General features: G+C 44.5%; 1 protein-coding gene across 3 annotated transcripts in view; it reads right to left on the bottom strand.

Moving 5' to 3' along the window:
- Positions 1-21,276, bottom strand: part of LOC111265355 (fat-like cadherin-related tumor suppressor homolog) — a 107,754-nt gene that overhangs the window by 66,436 nt on the left and 20,042 nt on the right. For 2 of the 3 annotated variants that reach the window (XM_086970463.1, XM_022841953.2), the window contains exons 1-3: positions 12,818-14,186; positions 2,821-3,078; positions 811-982 (exon numbers count right to left, since the gene is read on the bottom strand). In XM_086970463.1, the coding sequence (XP_086826589.1) occupies positions 811-982; positions 2,821-2,975 (327 nt within the window). In that variant the 5' untranslated portion in view covers positions 2,976-3,078; positions 12,818-14,186. Of the gene's footprint in view, positions 1-810; positions 983-2,820; positions 3,079-12,817; positions 14,187-21,276 lie in introns of those variants that run through there. The other variant, XM_022841952.2, reaches the window with a different exon arrangement.

The raw sequence follows: 21,276 nt of genomic DNA on the forward strand, positions 1-21,276 counted from the left end.
GTGGGAACAAACCCCCTATGAGATATCACCAGAAGCATCATCAACCGATTCGCGAGCGGGTCCTTAAGATATGCAAAGCTAATATGATGCAGGCTTCATCGACGTCGTAAAGAGAGAGCGAGACAAAAAGACGACGAATGCAGAACGTGTTATATCTAGAGACATCGAATTGGCAGGCAATTTCATATGAAAGGATTAAGGCTGTGTGCAAATTTTCCAAGTGTCATATTTTGCAAATGGCGCCTCGTTGATAAACTTGGAGTTCAATACAGTTTGTACCGGCGCTAAAGAACATGCTAACGAACCAAAAGCCAGCTTCACTAATAAAATAAGAAACAGGACGAAATCGATCACCTTGTGCTTCATTTAAATAAATGACCTTTGAATACGTAAACGTAGAAGCCTTGACAGTTCTGGGCTTAGAGTAAGGGCTTCGGAAGTTGCGGGGTTTGCCCTTGTTACGTTATGAAACAATTGCGCGTTCGTTGCGTCTAAAGTGCGCCAGCAATGGTAGAACAAGAGTTTACATCATCGAAGGCATTAGGTTAATCGTATATATGAAAATTCAGTTATGAGGGACGAACAAATTACCCGATCGGCAGAATTATTAGAGATACATGTTTCGAAATCATATCATCTTTACCCTAAAATCATTTCGACAAACTATTATTGATAAATACGTATTTTATACAGTAGAATCAATAGCACCTTATAGACCTACAAACATCTACATAAAAAAAAATCGTCTACGTGAAAAAAATCTACTTTTTATTTGGTCTTTAGGACTGACAGATCACTATGAATACTTACCTGCTTGGTCTCAGCTTTGAAATACTTGTCCTTGTCGCCTGAGACGATCTTGTAACGTACACTCATTTCTGGGCTTGTTTGTATTCCCATACGTTCTTGCGGGCGGACATATGTCTTTCCGACACAGTTTTCAGGAATTGAAACATTGTACGACGCTCTGGTAAACGTGAGTCTGGAAATACGTATAATATCGCACACACATATTTATTTGTTTTAATTTTTCAGTGCTTCAAATAGCGACAGCATGCAAAAGCAACGTGCACATCGTACCAAAAGCAAGGCTTTTTCTATAGCTGATAGAATTAAAGACTGATCCTAGGTCATTACTTTTCAATTATTTTTAATACGACCACATTGGAAATCGGTTTTGCTGAATCTTTAAATATATTTAGGGAACCGTGAATAATCCATCCTAAGTCGATGCAACCAACGTAAACGTATAAGAAAATTGACAATTTAAGCTATGTATATGCTTATAGTTCGAGCAAACGAAAATGTCGAAATGATACAGGCTAATAATAATCACGATCGGTGCGGTCCATAAGTTCGCTAGTCCAGTCGCTTTCATATGGCTAGTGCATGTACCGCGCTGTGGCCTGGTACCCAGGAGGCGAATTGGAGTTCGAGTAAGTTAACCGATAAGTTGATGGCTACCGACTGTGTTTGCCTTTGCAAACACAGTCAGTAGCTTTTCTCCTTAGCCCGCAGCCGCAATCATCTTAGCTTGTTGTGAGAAGGCTCGGTGGGTTCCGTCTAGCTACCACTGCTGCTACTGTCGCAGGTCAGGATTGCCCCTAGGCTTGAGGTCATACTCCGTCTGCCCCAAGTTTCTAGTGCCGAGCAAACGGTAGCGGTCACGAGCAACCCCTACTTCGTGTGCTTTTTTCCATCGGGAGAAATGGGGAACAAAGGTCAGTAAACAACACAGCCTGCAAACGGGAGAGCTCGCTTCTTTTCTGATGGCCACCGTTACTTTCAACCGGCAGCTCCGGGGCTTCAAGCTTCCCTTTAGATCAGGTAGAATTCTGTTGACATGACCCTCCACATAATACAGCAGTCCAGTTTCTTCCTGCGGCAGTCCAGAGCACCACGGCTGATTTAGGTCGCCATTTAAATGGAACAAAGCTAAGAAGGTAAAGGCTGGTCAGAGGAAGCAGAAAAAGGAGAGACGGAGAAACACTAGAAAGCTCAGCGCAGAAGGTAAATATACCATGGGCTGTAATTGAAAAAATCCTTGTGGCGTTTAGAACGAAAAGCCAACACTGCACGTAAGCAAAATCAGACTATGTAATATTCGAGTCAGCACACTAACTGTCAGCGCTTCGTTATTGCGAAGATAAGGCCAAAATGTTAGAGTTCATATGCGCTAGAATTAAACATTGTTGCTACAATAACTAAAACAACGTCATTGATTAACGAAGAAAAACGTCAGTCTCAGTCATACAAAAGAAGACAGCCATTAACATACGGGTGGGCGAGGTGCTGCCTGCGCCACGACCAGACCTAGTCATTAGCCTTGATATTCTATTGGAACAAGTGGTATTAAGTTTTGATGAAAACTTACTGACACATCTTGTGCTCAACTCGTGCGCGCGAAATGCACACATGGTACAAATACACTACTTAGCAATACTTCGTCTCCTTTCCAACGATAAGACGAATATGTTGGCTACAAAGCAGAGCCAGCCGCTTGATCGTATTACAAACACGTCTCATTCAAAGGCTGCACCAATAAGCTTCAGGCATTAACTTACTTACCTGCAGGTTCAGTGATTTGTTCTGCAAAGCTTCCATATGACAGACTCGGAAGTTTAGGATCGTCTTTAGTCTAAAATTAGTTGTTTCGACTGTGACTAGATAATTCACCTAAGCCTCAGCATCAAGCATAAAAAAGTAAAGGAAAAATCCGATAAAAAAAAAGCACTCAAAAGCTGCCAGTGATTCATTCGTCTGCATGTGTGTGCGAGATTGTTTGGCTGTACATATGTGGGTCTTTTTTTTTTCGCTCACCTGTCATCCGCTAGTTGAATGCCCGTAGAAGGGCCAAAGCCTATCAGACTCGATGAGTCCACCCTCCGATTGAGGATGACAAGTATGCTGATGATTAGTATGAGCTGCAGGGGCACCCCCCGCAGCGGGGGCCGGAGTAATAATCTCCAGCGCATCACGACCGCGGTCTCAGCGCCCTCTAGTGGCAGTCACTCGCGCCGTCCTAAGCATGACCGTTACTCATCGAGGGATGAGCCGAGCTCAGTCGAAATCTCGATACTGTTGGAACAAAAGGGAAGATACACAAACGTTTTATTGTCGTTCTACAATTAACGTGAAGTGATAAAGTGGCTACAACAAATAATAACAAAAATTCTACACACAATGTAGACTTGTTTCACCGGGTATCCGAGAACTAGTTGTGTGCACTCTATACGACAGGTCGTTATTATTGCTGACTTCAACTACTATTATGCAATAGTTCAGCATAGGTCGAAAATCATTTCAAGCATCTTTGTCCATTGAATACGATTTTTTTTCCTGCTGCTTTCCCAGTTACTTCGAAATTACGCATGTCTTTTATTTGCGGCATACGGGGTAAAATGTCCTCTATACTCACCTTAGTCTAAGAAAAGGGTGATTTGATCCCCAGCGTTAACAAAAAAGAACAGTTGGAGCCACATATTTTTTCCGGCAAAATCATATCAAAACTTCATTGTACCTACCAGAAATTAATGCGATGATTGTATAATTGTAATGCATTAAACCAGTTTTGCATGGCTAATTTCACAACGTATCAGTTTATTGGTTCTCAATAGGTTCTATTAGTGGTAGTAATAAGAAGCTCCTGATGGAAAAAAAAGGCTCAGTTAGGACGACAGGCTTAGGCGGGCTTAAGCATCTCGGTGTTTCATTAACAGATGCATGTGAAGAAATTACAAGGAGTAACAAAGATACCAGATTCTGGAAATTATTGCTTCCAGCTAGACAAAACGATGTTGTAGTTGTCGGGACTCCCGGGAATCCTTTCAGGCTTCTTCGAGGGTACGTCAACGCCTCAGTCGAGGGTGTTGACGCGCTAGCAGCAGTAAGCACTATCATTGAAGGAGTTAAACAGATTTTGGTACGGAGATGACGCACGTTGAAATGAGTCAAACGAAAAGAAATGCCAGTGTTATGTTCGGTCATCTAACTAACAGCATAGCATAGAGACATAGGCCCGCGACTTTTGATAGTTCAACTGACCAAGATCTGTCAATAGCAATATCATCGTCTAAATATTGCTGCCGTGTACGGAACTGCCCTTTTGATAAAATGCCTAAAATCTTACCCCTTTCGATTACTCATTCGTGTTGAGATATATTTCCTAGTTCAAGGTCGTTTAGTAGGCAAACCTATTTAATTTATTATATCCGCGCATTACCCGCTAACATGTAGCTTGTTCCGTTGTATACGGTCTGGCCATAGAATGTTAGGGTTGCAAGTGCCAATTAACTCGCTACTCTTAACTCAGCTCGACTGTAAGCGTCTCCACTACAAAAATCTGTTTGGTTCGACGTGACCAGTCCTTGTGTGCTACACTTCTGGAGCACCTACTCACGTTGCTACGTCCCAACGCGTGCCATAAACATACACGCACGCACGCACGCACGCAGACAAATATATGAATTCTACTATGCGGTAATACAACACTACACATCTGTTCTATTTGTTGACACCAAAATACGCTAGACGTGAATGGCTTAGCTTGAGTGATTCGTTTCTCTCCGTAGTTAGCCATTTTCTATCGAACCACAGTCGTTGTTTTGGTGAAGAGGCAGCAGAGTCTGTTGAGCTCCTGTTTTTTCCATTTCTCTTTCTCTGTTCATAACATTGTTCTCAAACTGTCCTGCAAACTATACACCTTCTATCTGCTGTTGACGCCAAGTTTACTACCGCGGTCAGCAGTAGCGTCTGGAAGCATCGTTCTGTCAATTGGTTGGCCAGCCTGTAATGCTGCGCATACGCTGCACGTCGATATTCGAGAGGGTATGATGCTGTTAGTGATAGTCAAGGCGACAATGGTGCTGCCGACATGGTCGAACCCGCCATCCTTGGTCTAGTCTGGTTCTGTAGCTTGCCGCACATGAGTCTACCTAGCTGGCTAGAAATGGCACTACTAGTGAGGTATTAAATAATCGCTTGTATTGTTGTTAATACCCGCTTCTGTCTGCTCGGGTCGCCTTGCACAGCCTTACTCTCTTTGCCGGCATTGCCGTTACCTCATTGTCTATCCCAGTACAGCTCTGGCCCGATATCCCGGTATAAGCATGGCTCCCCTGCTCGGGCACGTTAGATATATGTAACAGCAGCGAGCGAAGGCTAGTGACGGGCGACATCGGGCGGCCATTTTGCTCCAACCACACTCTGCTGTGATTCAGGTAGTGGTGATTTTGGTATCCAAGACCGACACGGTGCGGAGGCATAGTTTACGACACAGGTCGCTCAGTAGGTCCAAATGTTGTTCTGCCTTACAGCAGCGGCGGTATCTATGATGGCACATCTATGGTAGCAGCCACTATTAGTTAGCCTGGCTAAGGACATTGTCTGCCTGATTAGGTGCACCTATTGATGTTTTATAGATTCAATTATCAAAAGACATAGTTTTCGTTGGTTACGATACGTGTACGAATCGACCGTCGTCTATGCTGGTACTTGCAGGCCCGCTATTCTGTTTGTATGAATCTAACAAGCTTTTCCTTTGTGCAGAACTCCCCTTGTTGTAAGCGAAGTTAGGGCTCATGTCAACTGACTAAATGTCGTCACTACCACTGTCACAAGGACTGACAGCTGCAGGCAGTGGATCTACGCCAAAGTAGGCAGACACCTGCTACCAGAAGGTATCGTCATATCGAAGTATATCTACACGCATCACACGCAACACCACATTCAGTCTGGCCCTTTTCCGCCCATGCAAACGCCTGCATGAGTGCCTGTCAGGCGGCCTGCTCGAGCGTCTTTTACCACTTTTGGTGTCAAGGCACAGGGTCGTTCACTAACGGCTTCTCCTCGCCAACGCCGCAGCTGCCGCAGCCAGTTTCTATCCTATCCGTGGCAACGTCTGTATATGGTATTCCATGCTATAAAGGGATGCAGCTCCCCAGCCAAAGAGCCAAAAGCCTGCTCATACGGTACAAACAATTAGTACTAAGAAGCATAGAGAGAAAGGGGCAAAGCTAGCAATTTGCCGCCACCATCCTATGCTGAAAGAGGACATAAGAACTGAGCAGTGTATATGGCTAACTTGGTTTGATCCAGTTTGTTGGCTACGTTCAGTTCTTTCGCTGTGGGCCTGTTGTCGACCAAATGTAGACCATGCCAGCGGGTTGTCATCGACAGAAATGTTGCCGTTGTAATAAATAGCTCGGGTTCGTTTCTCATTTAGCCCGCCTGTATCCTTTCAAATTCTCCATACCTTCCAGGGCTAAATAGCCCTAAACAGGTACCTGTTCTAATAATCTCGAGACCTGAAAGCACAATAAGAGGAACAGCCACGACTTGAAAGGCATCACTGCTCTTTGGTCCCTGATTCCCCCTAAAAGACCTTACAGCCAGGCAGGCAACGGTCAGGATTAACACACCTCTTGTCATCTAGGTTAGTATCCTATGCCACCACAAGCAGCTTGGTGACCGCGGGGCTTCCTGCCATTCCTTCTCCTTTTTGCCATTTACAGTCGCCAGTCATCCAGTCATCCAGGTGGTCGACATTCATTGGCCATGTATCTAAACAGCGGTTTTATTGTTTTCATTATTTATTTTCTTAGCCGCCGACAGCAATTCGCGGCTGTCTGCTCGACTTCATTTCCTAACGTTTTAACCGGAACAGTCAGCGACCGAATTCTGGTCTGTATCTAGTTGTTATCTCAAGGCTATTGTCGTATTAAAAACTTCTCTCGTTTAGTCGAATAATTTCCCTAAGCTGATTTGTCAAATGGATTTATACCATTTAGATAGAGATTTAGGAAAGGAAACGGCGCGAGGCATTCCTAAGAACAAAGCAATGTCTAGAAAAAAAGAGACGTAAAACAAACCCCAGCTTCGATGCATTACCACATACAGTTATTGATACACATGTACATCCATAAATGACTATCCGTTTCCTTTCCTCAATTTCACAAAACAGGTTTACCGATCAATATTTTTTTTCCTCAGAAATGTATGCATCAGTCCAATCAAACCGTCAACCCTTTAGTTAGGGCCCTTAGATTAGCCTACCATCTATTGGAAGGGCATCCAGTTATGCTACGATGTGGGCAGCTCAGTGTAATTCTATCATTGCATAGGGCATTGCTATTATATCATCGGCAGCAGTAGCCGGGGCGCTGGTTAGTGCAGGACACGTCACGGGAGGGTCCAGATCATAGTGAAAGGTAAACACGCTTACTTGCTGCTCATCCACACGAGGGTAATCGCTAGCACCACAGTCGACGCTGCTGTTGTTGTTTGAATTGTCGTCAGTATGGCCCCACCTCGCCTGCCTTTGTATAGTCGCTATTCGATTCAGTTGTTGTTGTTGTTGTTGTTGTTGTTGTTGCCACTCGCGCCTGTTATATAGGCGCTGCCGTTTCCTTCGAGGTTAACGGGAAGATAGCGAGAGCTATGTATGAGCTAAGTGGAGGCCCACACGTAGCTGTTCATTATGGGCCAATCCCCTGCGGCCATTACTACCAAGATAATGTGACAGCGTAAGATGCCGTACAGGAGCAAACAAGATAACGCGTTGCGGTCGCTCCTAAAGAGCGGTACGCGGAAGCAAGAAGGGAAAAGTAGTAACGATAAGAAAAAAGGTAAAATGGTCCGTGCAACTTCCTATCCTTAGCCTACTGGATTTAAAGGAGGCAGATTTACGTTTTTACATCTGTAACGCAGTCGGTCATATTTGTACAGGCAACATGATGTCTATCTAACAAGCTAATCCTTTAGAACGACGACGAGGGCAACGTAAATAATAACGACAGGTCATATACGATGCGAGCGACAAACAGTGATACAAAACGGCTATATACGGCATGAAATCGATATGATCATCAGAGAGGTTTGTTAGTAGTACTTGCTTTACAGGTGAACCGTTGAATTCATATAGTAAACGGCTGCTTTCAGGGTTATAAAGAGTAGGTCGAGAATTTACCTGTAAAACGACCTAGGTTGCTCGCATCTTGATCCGATGCTTGACGCAGGTACGACTTCACTGTGTTGTATGAATCCGATCTGGCTACAGGTATCTTGGTGTCACTTCAGTTGTCCCTGCTCGCTTCGTAGTGACGAATATTGCCACACATATAAACTCGCGCATAGTGGGGGGGAATGCCTACAAATTGGAATATAACTGCAGACGCGAAGTGTAACTGTTACACCGCAACGGAGTAAGCTTAATTTCATGGGTCCTAAATGTGATAAGTTTAAACTTGTACTTTACTTATATCTGAATATATATGCCATTAGTAATAGACAACGCACATAAATTAAATACTTCAATAGTATGCGTTCGCTAGTCAAATTTTCCGATGGACTTGTCCAGCCCTCGAATATCTCTTAGTCGTGTCGGTCGATTCTTCAATGGACAGCAAAGATATCAGCAGCCTAGTCTTCTGTAGAATGGCGGGGCAAAAATCGCTGGTTTCGCAATTGCAAACCATTAAGATGCAAAAATTAAGATACAACCGAAAGTCTTTATCTAATGAAATTGCTCAACGTCATAATAATTTGCATAACCTAACCTAAACAGGTGTAAACAGTAAAAGCAGAACACTTAGACAAGACCAAATTACTTTGTTTCACTCGCTCTCTCTCTCTCTCTCTCTCTCTCTCTCTCTCTATATATATATATATATATATGTATGTATGTATGTATGTATAGAAGCACCGATTCAAGCCCCCAACCTTTTTTTTGTTCGAAAAATGGTTACCGCCGAACCCCAGCGCGGGCCATTACGCTATTCTGTGTGCACATTACAGTATTTAATTAAATCTGGTACAATAGAATTCTTAACCATATTTTAAGTACCAAGAACTGCTAAAAGCGTTGGCTCTATTATTTGCCGTAATGTAGGATTCTCTATTGGCCTTACGTTCTCTCCTTATCTCGTACAGCTTATAATGCATTTGATTCATTCTCTCGTCACAAACGGTGCACTCACTCATCGTGAAACTTCCCATTATACTCACTACGTGGCCCTGACGAGTTTTTCTACTGCCACCAGTTCGATAGACCGCTTTACTCTCGAGCAGATGTTATTCTACTGCAACCAAGATCTGTTTTTTCTTTGTCATTTCTAGCTGAAATTCTCCGAATCAATCGTCTTTTCTGCGCTTCCTGCTTACCGGCTGGTTATTGACTCGACGTTTACTAAATCTCTTCGAGTGATTCGGCCTGAGGTCGTCTGTCGCTTATTTACTGTATTTTAGTTTCATCTAATACCAGAGCTGCTCGGAGGATCACTCCGACGGTGTATGCATCGGATCGAGTGGGGAAGCATCTGATCGCGGCTCTGCTCAATAGAAGCGATAGATCGAATGGCTAAATGATTCAAACAGAGATTTAACCACAGCTCTCGCTAGCCGGTTAGCTATATAAGACATAACTTAAGATTGACTACCATGAACTTCTTCGTTCTATACGCAAACAAGCTGATCCTACGGGAAGAGTGAAGCAAAATAGAAAAAAATCGACCCGCATTTATATTCCCTCAGCTGAGGACGTCTGCCTTACTTGTTCAGCCACCTTCACGGTAGTACCGGATCCAGACTTTATCCAATCAGTATTATGAACTTCTACCAAAACGAAGTTCACTAAAAGTGGCACAAGTTTTCTTTGAGGATTTCATGCGCTGATATATATATATATATATTATACGTACTTGATGCGTAACATTTTGCGTGTATTATACGTTTGAGGGTCAGTTTAAAATGCGGATCGAACGTGGGAGCCATTAAAGTTCGCTGGTCGATCAACGTGAATGAGTCGTCGTGTCGACCTGTTGACGATAGATAACACCTGACCCTCTGCCATATTAGCACTGCCAGTAAAAGCAACTTTAGCAGTGGAAGAGATGGGTTTATCACGGACGATTCCTCTTCTGTTATATGCTACATAGATCTAAACGGAGCATGCTTTCCCACATAAACATGAATCGAACACAATGGAAAAATGTAGGTGTCCTTTGAGTGAACAATGTTCAGCTGCAGTTTTTTCTAACTGCTTTTTTCATCTTTTCAACAGATTTCTAATTGAACGACCTCAACTAGGTCCGAGTAGGCCTTATACGGAGACCGCAGGATCGCGCCTTCGCTGAATTCTGCGAATGTTTCCCCGAGCAGTGCACGGCTCATCTTTACTTGATCAGCGATAGCTCTGAACTTAAATCACAACATATGCCTTTATGTTTTGGGAGACAAATACGTTAGCGCTGACCCACTACAGGAACAATCAGCAACGTTAGTTTATCTACGAGTAGTTGTTCCTTGAACTGATGTTTAAAGCGTTCCACGATAGAAACCCATAGAAAAAAGTTCGAGTCAGGTTAGATGCTCATTCATTTTAGGAAGTTCACGAAATGCTAGCCAATTATAACGTAATTCCGCCTCGTATTCAGTCTGTCAAACTGACATGCCAAATAGCATTTGCCTATAGACGTCCCGTTGCCCTAAAACAATAGCTCAATCATGACTGGATTGACGTCCGTGTATAGTATTTATCATACTGAACGCTAATCATGCGCATATGACAGACTTTGTATGCAGACGCGAACGATCTTTTGCAGCCATTTCAGTCGGTCTCCGGGTGACATACTCGCACATATATTATAGACTGCCTAAAATAACAATATGTAGTATAATAAAAAAATTAGCGCGATAAGAATCATCTGAGGTTTCGTCGAATTAGTTCCAGTTGTTTGTTTGGAGTTGGTGAGACTAAAAAAAAAAAACGTTTAGTTGTCGATACGTCCATGTCACCGAGGGTGTATGTCCGTCGAAAATGTGATCAATTTTGTGAACTTTCATTCTGCCAGTGTGATTTTAACTAATCTTTAGTTTGTTTAAGCAATGAACTGGGTCACCAATGTTCGAGTAACGTACGGTTGACTAGGAGACACTTCATATATCTCAATATAATATAAGTAATTTTTTTCGAACTAGATAGACAAGTATAGGCGTGCGCCGTTCGTTCGGGAACGACAAGGCGTCCGATCGATCGCGTTTATGGGTGGTTTTTTGTGACGTTTTTCACTTAAATATGCCTCACGGCTGTTCAAATACTAGCAGACGTGCGTAGCCAGCGAAGTTGGCTATTGCAGATACCTAGTATGATAAAAATAGAATGCGGGTTTGTTTATGAACCATTTATTATTGTTACTATTATAGAGAGAAAATAACGCAGCGCGAGCGAGTCAGCGTCGTTCTACACGCGACCATTCCAAGTACTGTTAACTCTATCGGTTTCGAATATTGTAGACACGGTATGAGGTCGAAATTGAGATAGAAACGAAGCCATCTGCTCGCTGGAACCTTTCAATACCTTCGCAGACGTCCCGACCCATTCGATGGTAGTTGTTATTAATTGCTAGTCAATGCCACAGGCGATAATGAACGATTATATAGTGGAAAGTTTTGCCTACAGCTGGCCATCAAAACACCTGTGTCTTCTGTTTGTTGTTCTTAATTTTCACTTACTGTGAGTTTAAACGGCTCAAGTTTGTCGACAGCTTACAGAACGATATTCAACGAAAAAAAAATCTTTTTACTCATATCTCTAATAATTATGATCATAATCACAATACACACCATTATAACAGTCGATGTTTATAGTAATTCGGTAGGTTGGCAGCACTTGTAGTAGTTCATAGTAAACTTGATTTACTGATTTAGATAAAGTTCAACGGCACAGAAGTTGTCCTGCGAAGTAGAAGCGCATCAGACAGCCCACTTCAGCAGTGATTTACTAACGGGCTTACTTCGACTCTCCAGCAATAGGAGGCAGAGTGGGTATCAGCACATTAAAATCTGCACCGACCAAAGCTTGACGGTGCTGAGTCGGCTCAACTTTTTGCCTTATAATGGCAGAAGTGGTGGTGATCTAAGCAAGTGGATTGATTGTTCATCCAGAATCTCAATCTCCCAGGACAGCTCACTTTCTTACTTATGTTAGACGTACACAGAGCCCATAGGCGCGTACACTGCATATGCACTGCTGCAGACTGACTGACGTAATTTTGCGTCCGTTCACTGGCTCGAGTGTCAACAAACGAAGCAGGCGGCACCGTTTCACTGGTACGATTCACCACAACAATAAGCGTAGTGGTGGCGCCTGTTATCGGCGGACGAAGCCGCAAAAGCGTTTTGGCTCTACGTATGCTAGTGCGTTTTATGCACATTGATCCCACTGAAATTACGCGATACGCGAGGATCGTAGGGACAGCCGTCTACGAAACTGTTGACCGTGCTTGTCCTGTCGAGGACACCAAAATGAACCAGCGTTTTCTCGTCGCTAGCAGCCATGGTAGTGGTCACAGCCAGAAAAGGCAAAACTGGCGCTCGTCTAACGATCAGCCAACATTGCACTTCACTGTGAGCTCTATGGAAGGCACGGACGAACTAGAAACGATACGGCTTTTCCTCCTCCTCCTCCTCCTCCTCCTCCTCCCTCGTTCCCTGCTGTTCAGGTGAAAAGCACACGAATGCTGCGCGGCAACAACGAATAACAGCAGCATCACCGCCTTGAGCAGTAGCGCGAGACACGAGCAACGCGGATAGATAAACACGAGCACAACGTCGTCGGGTGCCAGCCTCTGACGCTAGCCAGCGACGCCTGAATTCCCGTTAGTTTGTTACTGCGCCCTGCTGTCGTCGACATCGTCGTGTCGCTTATATCTACGAGCACCATCACAAATACTTATATCCTATATAATCGTACAGAGATAGAAATTTACAACATCTTGTTGTAGAGCTTATTCATCCGTACTGTTATGGAGTGCGGGCATACCTTCAATAGCCGAGTATAGCTCCCGTCGAATCGAGCGCGTCCACACAGACAAGTCAGCAATCAGGCTAGCGGCATTCACACACTCGTATACCACCATATCACATCACGTCGAGCAGATATCACCGAATGGTAAAGGAAAAGCGTGATAGGCCGTGAGTAGTAGATAGATAGATAGATTTTCGTGCGGAACTGTAACACGTTTGTGCGGTTGACGTCTGGGGCCTACTGACGATAGCAGCGGTAAGAGAACAGCGACAAACAAGTGACGACACTGCACAGCAATAGAAGGTTTTTAAGGGTAGACGCACAACACGCTATATCCTGTGCGGCGGCAGCTATGTGACGGTAGGGTGCAATAGAGGGTCGGCGGATGATGGCACCAGGTTATCGAACAACAAAAGCAAAGTAAACAACAAGTAGCCGCAAACAGCTCCCTTTGTTGGTCTGTTCTACTGAAAGAGGGGAATCGGAGACAGCTTGAGAGAATCTAGCGTTCGTGTATATCCGTGGAATGGACAATGGAAAGCATTGACGAGCAATCCCGATCCCTTTTACTCGGTCGGTCGCGGATGACGCTCCTAATTGAAGAGCTATTGGGTAATGAATGCGAAACTTGCAGCAGCAGCGGCGACGGCGGCAGTAGCAGTAGGTCGTCGTGCAATACTAATACAGCATGTACAACATACAACACGTTGGATAGTCTTGCTTTCACGTACACAGAGAAGTTCACTCACCCAGATGCATAGCCATTCATGTGTCATGCTGCTGCTCTGGTAACTCCGTAATAGCACAGACTACGTAGATAACAGTTGATAACTTGAAATTGCTACGGACACTTCTCAAAGTTGTAATATCGTATATAAGTGGTGACGTTGGCTTGAATGCAGCAAATTTACGCAGCAGGATTGGTGTCGCCTACAGAACGACCTGTACCTATTGTCGTTTCAAACAGAATACACGAGACCGGTGTTATGGCAGTCCGTAAATGTTGATACAACTGCAGATTGAACAACAGAACAACAACATCAACTATTCAGAAGCACCGCTATAACACTGCAAGTCGGCCTGCGCCGCAGCTTTTCAGCTACGGCGACCAACGACAACAAGCAAACTGCTGAAGGCCTCTGGTGCAGGCAAAACGGTTGGCTAGAGAGGCATGCAGGCGACCAGTGAGCGCAGAATAGTCACCAGAATAGAAGACGACAGCGGTCGGTCGGCGACACCAGCGTGAACAGCGCACATCGCCGGTAGCGGCGATTGCGGCGGATAGCGCTTTTTGGAACGGCGAACGAGGACTGTGAATGCAGCCACAGTCGGGTCCGCATGTCCATCCACCGTAATCGTCGGACTGAACAGTGAAGGAGCGATCGAAACAAGACCGAGCTAGCTGCTGCTAGGGCAGCAGCAACAGCAGCATCGGAGCGCCATCCGCCGTTGGGGCGCGCGGCCTGTCGCCCTTTCCACAAGAGCAACACCAACAGGAACACGAGCACTAATATCGCGAGCTAAAGCAGCCGCAGATGCCAACTCTATTATGATCGGAGAATTCGCCGTTGATTCTGTCATTGATGCTGCAGACACTGGCGAGAGACAACGTGGCCGTCAGCCAAGAAGAAGAACATACAGATGCCGATTCCTCCCAACAATAACAGCAGCAGAAGCGGCTGCAGCAGCAGGCCAACAACAAGCAACATAATCCGGCACAAAACGGCTAAGGCAACGCAGGAATCGAAATAGTCGTCCTGCACTTCTGGCTCGAGCAACATCGCTACGAGTAGGACTGCTCACAGCGACGGGAAAGTAATCGGCCCAGCATGGCAACCCTGCACAACGTCATAGTTCTGTAGAGCCTCCTCTGAGCCCCGCAGTCGCAGCGAGCAGAAATGAAGATACAAAGAAGAACCATCGCTAGGCAACGCACAAGCGAACGAGGCAGAGTTTGTTGAAGAATCTGAATAGTGAAGGCGTCCTTTTCGCCTACGAGAAAAAACTAAGGGGCTATTTTGGTTACGAGAATAGACCTAACCGTTCGACTGCGATCGCGGAGAAATGGTTGAGGAAGCTTCAGATTCAACGGCGAAGAGCCTCGTTACATGCAGGCGAATCACGACGGGTCGGGTCACTCATCTAGGAGCGATCAGGTGGGGGGTTAGCTTACTTCGTTGTAGTCGTCTTCGTGGCTTCGTCACCTTAATGCTGTCTCTTTGTAGATAGACCTGACGTTCATTGAAGCATCGGAGTTTAGGTTAGCCATGACAACCTGCAGCTGATATTCGCTGGTGGCTTTGAGCTTTTATTTGTCGTCCATAGATCGCCGAAGATAGGTGGCGGCTTTTGAAAGACTCGAAGGGCTTCGATTCTTTGGCGGGCTGGCACAGTGTACAGACGACCCCTGCCATGGAAAGCCATATGCTCGCCTTCATCCCCTCCTGCTTACATGTGTCTGTTTTGTCGATGTCGTGCGCGCTCTCTTCTACGTTCCTTTTACTTTCCTGTCTTTTTTCTTGCTGTTATTCAGCGTAAACCAATATAACGTCCGCAGAAGCGTACCGCCGATCAGTCGCCGCGCCACAAAGGCGTCCGCCTGGCTTGTCGAGTTCCCAGCCGCTTGGCCGACATAGTATCTGCTAGTTTCTCATAGTAGATTGGCCACGATAGCGATACTCGACACGAACTTTCAGCGGATCGCCACCTATCGTAATTTTAGTACTAGCGATGTTATAGTCGTAATAGTAGTGTATAGCGAGTAGCGTCAAGATAGCCGTTATTGTCCGTATGGCCAACAACTGCGGCGACGGCGATGGCGACGGCGACGGCAAACATGCGATCGAGGTCGAGTGGATGGGGCGAGCCGAGTCGATCAAAGAGCATCATAACAACCGACCGGGGGATAAAGTGTCGCCCATTGGATAAAGTAAATTTGTTGTAGCAGCCTCTGTTGCGGCTGCTATTACGTGGGAAACCAGTCGAGCTTCCATGAGCCTTTCATTCCACATGAATCGTCGCCGTCGTTGGCCGCAGCTTCGAAGCGGCGCTCGGGAGCACTGCCAACGAACGAGTCGCTCCCATGACATAACTTAAGCGAAGAGTTTCCTGCTGCGGCGCCAGCTGCCGCCACCGTCGCCGCGCTGCTCTCGACACCAAGGTGGCATTTATAGCTAAGTGGTCACTTTAAGCATCGAACTGAGGGCACTAATCATCACGGACGTTGTCGGCTCTCCTGGAAACGATAACGATGAAGATGAGGAAACCCAACGCAAATGGAGTGAAAGACAATGAAATTTGGTAAAGTGCTGTTGGAGCCACGAGTGGCTTGCCATTTCCTGTCCCAGCATAGCACTTTAACCAGACAGGGCCATAGCGAAAGTCCGGAAAAGGAATAACTCCATAGTGTAATCCTATTCCATCTAAGTCTACATTCATGAAACACGTACGATCGGCTCTAATCTTGAGGAGATGGCAGTTTGCGCGGGTTAAAGTATATAGACGAGTTCCCGCATATATCACACGCATACAGCGTCGGTTAAGTGCGTGACTCTCATTGACGATGAATCAGCCAATAGGTATCTCACATACGTGTAGTAGGAGGTCTACTTTTAAGTGGTTTACCAATGCTGACAAGACTAGGAAGAATCCTCGCTCTTTGCTTGACGTCCCTGCATTAATTAGTAGGTGACCGACAAACGGGCATCTTTTGCTTATTTCATGGCCCCCTACCCGACAACAACAACAACAACAACAACGACGATGATGATAGACATCAACAGACCATTAATATTAGCGGACCGATGAGTGAAAAAATCCCAATTGTTTATATAAAGACCATTATCTAAGGTACGTCTACTCATCTATGCACGTCTGTATATATGACGTGTGTCGGTAAATCAGCGAAACTTCCACACGATTCAAGTCGTCGGAGGATGAATTTACCTGTTAAGTATCTAGAATTTAGACTTTGATACGCATACTCACGATACATACAAGTATACAGAAAGACCTAAATGCCAAAGGGTTCGTGCGTAATAGGATAAATGCGCAGAAGATCCACAGCCACGACGGGCAATGGCGATAACCACCGCAGTTGAGGAAGAAAGCTAGACATGTTCTATTACACGACGGTCTTATTTTACTCTTGGACTTGACTTTTCGGTGCCATTGATAAAGTATGTTGGATCCTCCGCGATGAGAACAGCAGAATGAATGGAACGGTTCGGATGTCTCATAATGAGCTATCGTTAAATGTTACGGGTCTTACATCTAGCTAGGACGCATCACATTGTCAAAAAATGAGCCATGGCTACCTCATATATATATAAATAGGTGATGGGACTGAACCCCAACCGTTTGTTTTGGCCGAATCATTCACGTTGCTTATCGATATAGGTTAGGCGTATGGATACATGGGACTTTTGATGCAAAATCGAAATAGAACATTTTTCGAGGAAACAAAGGCATATTTTTTCCCCCTACCAATGTACGATTCAAAGGAAATATAGGGATTTGACTGAATGGAGAGCCATTCCAAAAGGCGTCAGACAAGAATTTTGCCATTTTTGTAATTGTATTTGTTATACTCTATTGTAGAAATTATAGGAACGATGCTCATGTTCCAGTAATCAAGCCGTAGGCATGTAGCTGTTCTTCGTGACATGTCAACAACATCGATACGCGTTTCCGTGAAGAAACGTTCTTAAAAATATGTCGAATCAAACACCATAACAGAGCCATGGTGTCACTGCGATATTGCAGAATAAGGAAATCAGTGCTTATCCTAATATTACGTTACACCAAAAACAAACTGCCTATTTCAAATCTAAAAATTACGATTGTGTCTATAGCGTATCAAAATAAAAACATTTTTTACTTTTTTCTAATCAAAGCGTTCTTCCGTCAATAAATTACTCTATCTTCGATACATCTGTTTTCAATTTCTTTCGTAGATAATTGAGCTTTTGCTCTTGTAATGTGCACGAAAAATAGGCATCTATAAATATATATATCTTTATCCTTCAAATATCAGGACAGAAAAAGGTACACTATCAGTACGTGCAGCTTGTCCGTCCTGGCTGTTTAATTTGTTTTGTCAAGCTCGTCTCAAATGGTAAGGCAGCACGTTCTTGTCTTTGTAAATTATTCCATGGAAGTTCTGCTGGTTGTCAGAATAGACATATTCGTCGACTTTTCGCATGGCCATAAAATCTGGACTTTTGAATAAAAATGAAAGAAGAAGAAGAAGAAAGTAAATAGTTTTATGGTAGTAATTGGAAAATGTCAAGATCGTAGGCCAGCTCGATTAGGTAAAGCGGAAACGATCTTTCCTGAGGTAACCACTTTTTAGCGAGACCACAATTACAGACGTTCGTAAACTCTTTCTATAGAATCTTTTTTGTCATTCAGGATCATGCTAAAGCACACATCTGGCAAGGCTCGCCCGTCCCTAAGGTTAGTAAGCCCACAGCGACTGGGAAAGCTTTTGGGTCAGGCGACAATTAGACGACTAGAACCTTAAACACCGCAATGCCTTCAGTAGAAATAGTTGGCTAAAATAGTAAAATGAAAACCAATTCTAGGGCCAAAAGCTACGCACAGGATAGCACCACTATTTTGGGCGCTTCGTTCGAGCATCGAAGTATCTCGAAACGTAGCAGCAGCAGCTGCTTATTTACCTTAATGACTTCGGTGGACAGTTTGCGCAGACGACCCGGGGAAAGGTAGACCTCCTTTTTTATCACAGCAGTGGGAAGGTTGGCGTGCTCTTTATTAAGAAGGTAGCGTCCTTGAAAAAGAGAATCTTGGTGCTTGTGTATTCTCGAAATACTACTGACCTATATACTGGTCGCTGTTAGCTCAAACGTACATTAGCTATAAACTAAAGAGATTAATTATGAGACTGATATCCTTTACGGCTTTTGCTGGCGTACGACTGCTGTTACTGTTTGCACGCAGAACCCCACCTAATTTTTAAATGGATTCAGTTACTGATCAGATACCTCTCAAGGCAGAAGAGGTTGAAGTAATCAATTCGTTAAATTAGCTTGTCTTTGGTGGTTTGAGATATCGTCCTTTATTCATACAGATTACATAACTACAGAGATTTAACATCTGTAATATTTGTTCAAAATCTAATGTATATATACATTAGATTTCAAAGGAACCTTTTTATATGGGTGTATATATATGTTGGAAAGCATATTGTAACGCGGACGACGGCGGGGTTCTGATGGAAATAATAGCAGCTCCAGAAAAGAATACTGAAATATACTCATCGCGTGCTTGGAGGAGGTTCAAGAGATACTCTTTTTAGAGCGCCACTTTCTAAAGAGAATTGCCTGTGAGTATGTCGGTGTGTGTGTGCGCATGCATGTTTACGTACGTGTGTACGACATCGTTGAATCGATCAGGGTCCTTGGGTGTTCGCATGCCTTACCATTTCACCATCGCCACCCGTCCCCTTTCGCTGCAGCCCGTTGGAGCTGTGGGAACAATCCAGCTGCCTTTCCTCCAGATCAATAAGTGTATTGAGGGAAGAAACAGCAAGCGGAATCCGCCGCTCACGAATCCCCAAAACAGAAAGCGAGTAGGACCCCGATCGGAAGAGCAGAAGCGCCCACACGGCTACCAACTCAGACGCCACTTCCGTCACTGCCGTAGCCGCCAGTCGAACAGAGGCCAAGATGATTTTGATCAGGGCAGCCAGAACACTACATGGCCTAAATATATCACTTGACAGTCACAATCGACAAACGCATTCATTCATAAGCAAAAGCTTACATTTATGCGTGAGCATTTTGTGCAGACAAAAAGCGATATATAATAGATTAACAAATAAAAAGGTTTTTCTTAGTCAACGTTTATTGACACACTCGATTTTTGTATTAACTGTTAGCTGTTACTATAAAACATCACTTTCGATGCATGGTTAATTGTTCATAAAAAAAACACGGCTGCCCAGGCTTCTCCATATCTCTCTTGTCAAGCTTATGAGCTTTGGCTGGCGGTGAACGCGCGCCTATATGGTAAACTTTGTCTTGATTTATGAACTATTTGACAGTAATCGAACGTCGAGACAATCAACATCACTGTTGAGCATCAGCCTGTTCGAACTATAGACCCCACTGAGACGTCGACCCAAGGCTGACTCAAACCTGAAAAAAGGTCGACCTTGTGCATTTTAATTTGGGCAATTTTGTGCTGCTCCTTATATAAATCTACAAGTCTGGCCATTCAGCGTGTGTTAGTACTAGTTCGTGTACGAACTCTGTAGAGTAGAGAAATGGCTAAACAAACACATTTTCTAGAAGGAGAGATTTTTTTGGAAACTCAGTGAATTACAAATAACGTATATGGCCTAAGCAATGATAGTATAGATAGCTGCTTATAGCAGATCGCTACTATTATTATGAAGAACATCCGCTGTATCTTATCGTGCTTTAATGAAGCGGGACGAGTTTTTGAAACCTTTACATGGAAAGCGGGTCCCGTTTAGAGGTTACAGTTACAATTGTACCTGGTCTGGACAATACGCTTCGCAGATAATGTGCTATTCCTAAGCTAACCGAAAGTAGCCTCCCCGACGTCTTTTTGGTATCATAGTAGCACTTACCCGGTTTTGTAGGGGCCGCAGCTACGGTGGTGACCATTTGGTGTTCTTGAGTTTCTGCCTACGCGCGTAAATATGAGCAACTAGATCGGTAGGCGTCGTACGTTTTCGCTCGATCGTGCATTGTCACATTTTACTGTTAAAGCCACTCATGGTTTCTTCGGTTTACTTATATGCCTGTCGACACATTTAGACATTTAGAGGCGTCATGCAGCGCGACAGCATCGCCTCTTTTTGCGCATGCTTTCTTTTCCGCTACCGGGAGCTCTGCTCCTTTTTAGTCTTGGATCTCTCGAAAAAGGAACTAGTAAGCTTAGCGATAACTACAGTAGAAGCGGAAGTGGTACGTGTAGAACTACAGTTAGTTAATTCGATAACTATAGTGATGGAATAAATGCGTAAACGAGCAGACCATACTGCAGTTGACGTTTAAGAAAGCAATGCATCGCAGACAGGGTGAGGCACGTCACGCCCAGGAAGACCGAAAGAGAAGGGGTAGTGCGTAAATGGCAGAAGCTACCGTAGCTAGCTGAAATGTGCCCGAAATTGCCGGTTAATTTTGACAATTCAGGTTGGCTTGAAGGCAGCCAACAAACAGGCGTAAGGAATACGGAAAATTAGTTCGGACAACAAAGAGTGTGCGTGGAAGGAAACCCAGCCGGATCTATGTGTGCTAGCGTGTGCGCGATGCGCGTCAAAAAGACCTGCATCGCCACGTAGCCACGAAGATCTAAGAAACACAGGGCGGATGTGTTGTATTCCTAAGGGAGTCGAGAACCCGGAAAGCTGCATCTTGCAGGGCGCGATCTTCCGCTTGGGCAACCACCAAGCCCGAAATGAGATCCCTGATTCAAAAAAC

The sequence above is a fragment of the Varroa jacobsoni genome, unplaced genomic scaffold (assembly GCF_002532875.2).
Source record: "Varroa jacobsoni isolate VJ856 unplaced genomic scaffold, vjacob_1.0 scaffold_962, whole genome shotgun sequence".
Taxonomy (NCBI): Eukaryota; Metazoa; Arthropoda; class Arachnida; order Mesostigmata; family Varroidae; genus Varroa; species Varroa jacobsoni.